Source organism: Cajanus cajan, chromosome 6 (genome assembly GCF_000230855.2).
Source record: "Cajanus cajan strain Asha chromosome 6, NIPB_CcT2T_4, whole genome shotgun sequence".
NCBI lineage: Eukaryota > Viridiplantae > Streptophyta > Magnoliopsida > Fabales > Fabaceae > Cajanus > Cajanus cajan.
This window is the reverse complement of record NC_138522.1, coordinates 61,968,908-61,971,134: the sequence shown is the minus strand read 5'-3', so window position 1 is coordinate 61,971,134 and position 2,227 is coordinate 61,968,908. Positions and strand designations below refer to the sequence as shown.

At 43.1% G+C, this 2,227-nt stretch overlaps 1 protein-coding gene across 1 annotated transcript; it reads right to left on the bottom strand.

The window, feature by feature from the left end:
- Positions 1-383: 383 nt before the first annotated feature.
- On the bottom strand, positions 384-1,727 carry LOC109796762 (Tetratricopeptide repeat (TPR)-like superfamily protein). The gene has a single exon (XM_020356543.3). It carries the CDS (start codon positions 1,654-1,656, stop codon positions 631-633), a length of 1,026 nt encoding a protein of 341 aa, XP_020212132.2. The 5' UTR covers positions 1,657-1,727; the 3' UTR covers positions 384-630.
- Between the last annotated feature and the right edge of the window lie 500 nt (positions 1,728-2,227).

Here is a 2,227-nt window from a genome sequence, read left to right as displayed (position 1 = left end):
CATAGTCTCCTTCAACATAAATACCATTTTCAAAACCTAGACAGTTGATATGGAAAGTGTTCTATTTCATATTATTATGATCATCCTATATTACTGTTACGACTAAACTATCCTATCCACTATCTAGGCTCTGCCTGTCTGCCACCTCTCAAAACATAAGAAGAACATCCACAGCAGAGGCGCAAAAAACATTACCGAGGCTACAATCCAAATGAAACACAATTCATTTACATTTACTACAGACCTCGGCAATGTGCATTTCCACATATTCCTGAGGTGAAATTTCAACTCCAATTAGATAACAGCACCAACAGTACCTATGTTAGTATGTCACTGTACCTAAGCTTTGTCTAAAAAAATAAAACAAATGCACCAATTTAATATTTCAGCACAAAAATAACTTTTCTTCATTGACCCTAATTTATATCCATCAGATATCTAACCAACAGTAATTTTGAAACATCATTACGAAAAGAAACAAAAAAACTGAAACTAATAAATTAATCACCTATAGTAACATCTGAATTACCATCCAAGAGCATTATAAGCAAAACCCAGGGATCAGTAAAAGGAAAATTAACAGGACAAAAACTCATTGACACAAGCGTGATAAGTGATAACCTCTGTTAGCTAGCCCCTAGCACCAGCTCCCTCCCTCTCCAACTTCTGCGAGAAGAACTTGGTGGCGAACATGTTGTCCTCAAAATACTCCTTATAAGGATGATCCTTGGGAACAAGCCTGCGAAACTTGTCAAACTGCTTCTCCGCCTCGTCTTTCTTCCTCAGGAGCGTGTATATGATACCCTGACAAAGGTAAGGCCTAAAATCCCTCGGCTCTTCCTTCACCAAATCCTGATAGGCCTTAAGCGCCTCAGAAAAATTCCCTTCCATCACCTTAATCTGCGCAATCAATAGCTTGAAGTCCCTCACGTCGGAATCCCTGTTCTGCTTCTTGCACGCCTCAAGCGCCTCCTCCACTCTCCTCAGCAACGCTCTGAGAGGCTCGTTGGACTCCGAAGTCGCCATCACGAGGCCGTGGAAGGCCTCCACGCGGAGCGGATCTCGCTTGAGGATTTCCTCGAACAGGTTCCGCGCCTGAGCGTGTTCATCGTTGTAGATGTGCATGTTCGCCTTCAGCAGCGGCCACTCGTACTCCTCCGGTTCAACTTCAATCAAACGGTCCAGAACCGCCATCGCTTCCTCGATCTTGCGGGCTCTGATTTTGCACTCCATGAGCGCGTGGAGCGCGTCGGTGTCGTCGGGATGGGTGGTGAGGCGCTCTTCAAGAGCTCTCTCCGCTTCCTGGTCGACCTCCGCCGCGGACTCGGCCGGCGGCGGCGGCGAGAGCGGGGCGGCGAAGACGGGCGCGTGGAAGCGCATGAAGAAGAAGGCGGTGGCGGCGACGACGATGCAGGAGGTTTCGACGAGGGGGGAGAATAATGAGGTTAGGGTTTGGATAAGAGGAGACGAGGGTTTAGGGTTTGGTGGAGTGCGAAACGCGTGGTCGTTTTGTGAGGCTCTGATTGAAGGTAACCTAAACGACGAAGGTGGCGGAACGGAACGGAACGAAATTGAAGAGGATAAGGGTGTGGGGAATGAAGAAGCACGGTGGTTAGGCGAAAGGGTAAAGTGACGCAATTTTGGAAGAGTGTCCATGAGTGAGAGAGGGACTGTAACACGGGAAAGAGAACCTAAAACCCTCACTTGAAATGATTACGCAGGGAAAGGGTATTTCAGGGAACCAACAAAATAAAAACTACCCACGCCTTCTTTTTTTTTTTTTTTTATTCAATTTCTTTCTCTCGTGGATTTAATTAAGTTTTATTTTTTTATTACCAAAAAAAATATGAGATTCACAAACCCAACGCTCCATTACAATAGCCAGCCCAATTCACCTTGACCCAACTGTGCAAGTCCAGCCAACAACTTTAACATTCGGCTGCCACTCAACCAAAATTGGGTCGACGTACTTGAACCCAAACCCGTTCTGATTTTGGAAGATATGATTAGGTTCATGATATTTACATCACTATTTATTTATAAGTATACCTTTTTTTTTAAAAAAAATTTAAAATATCTATTTTTTACCTTCAACTTTCGATTTAAGACTTTTTTTTTTTTTTTATATACTTTTTTCTTGAAATAGATGAAGAATGAGAGAAAATAAGATAATACATGTAAAAATTGAAGAAAAAAAAATGAAATCGATGAAAAAGGAAAAATATGT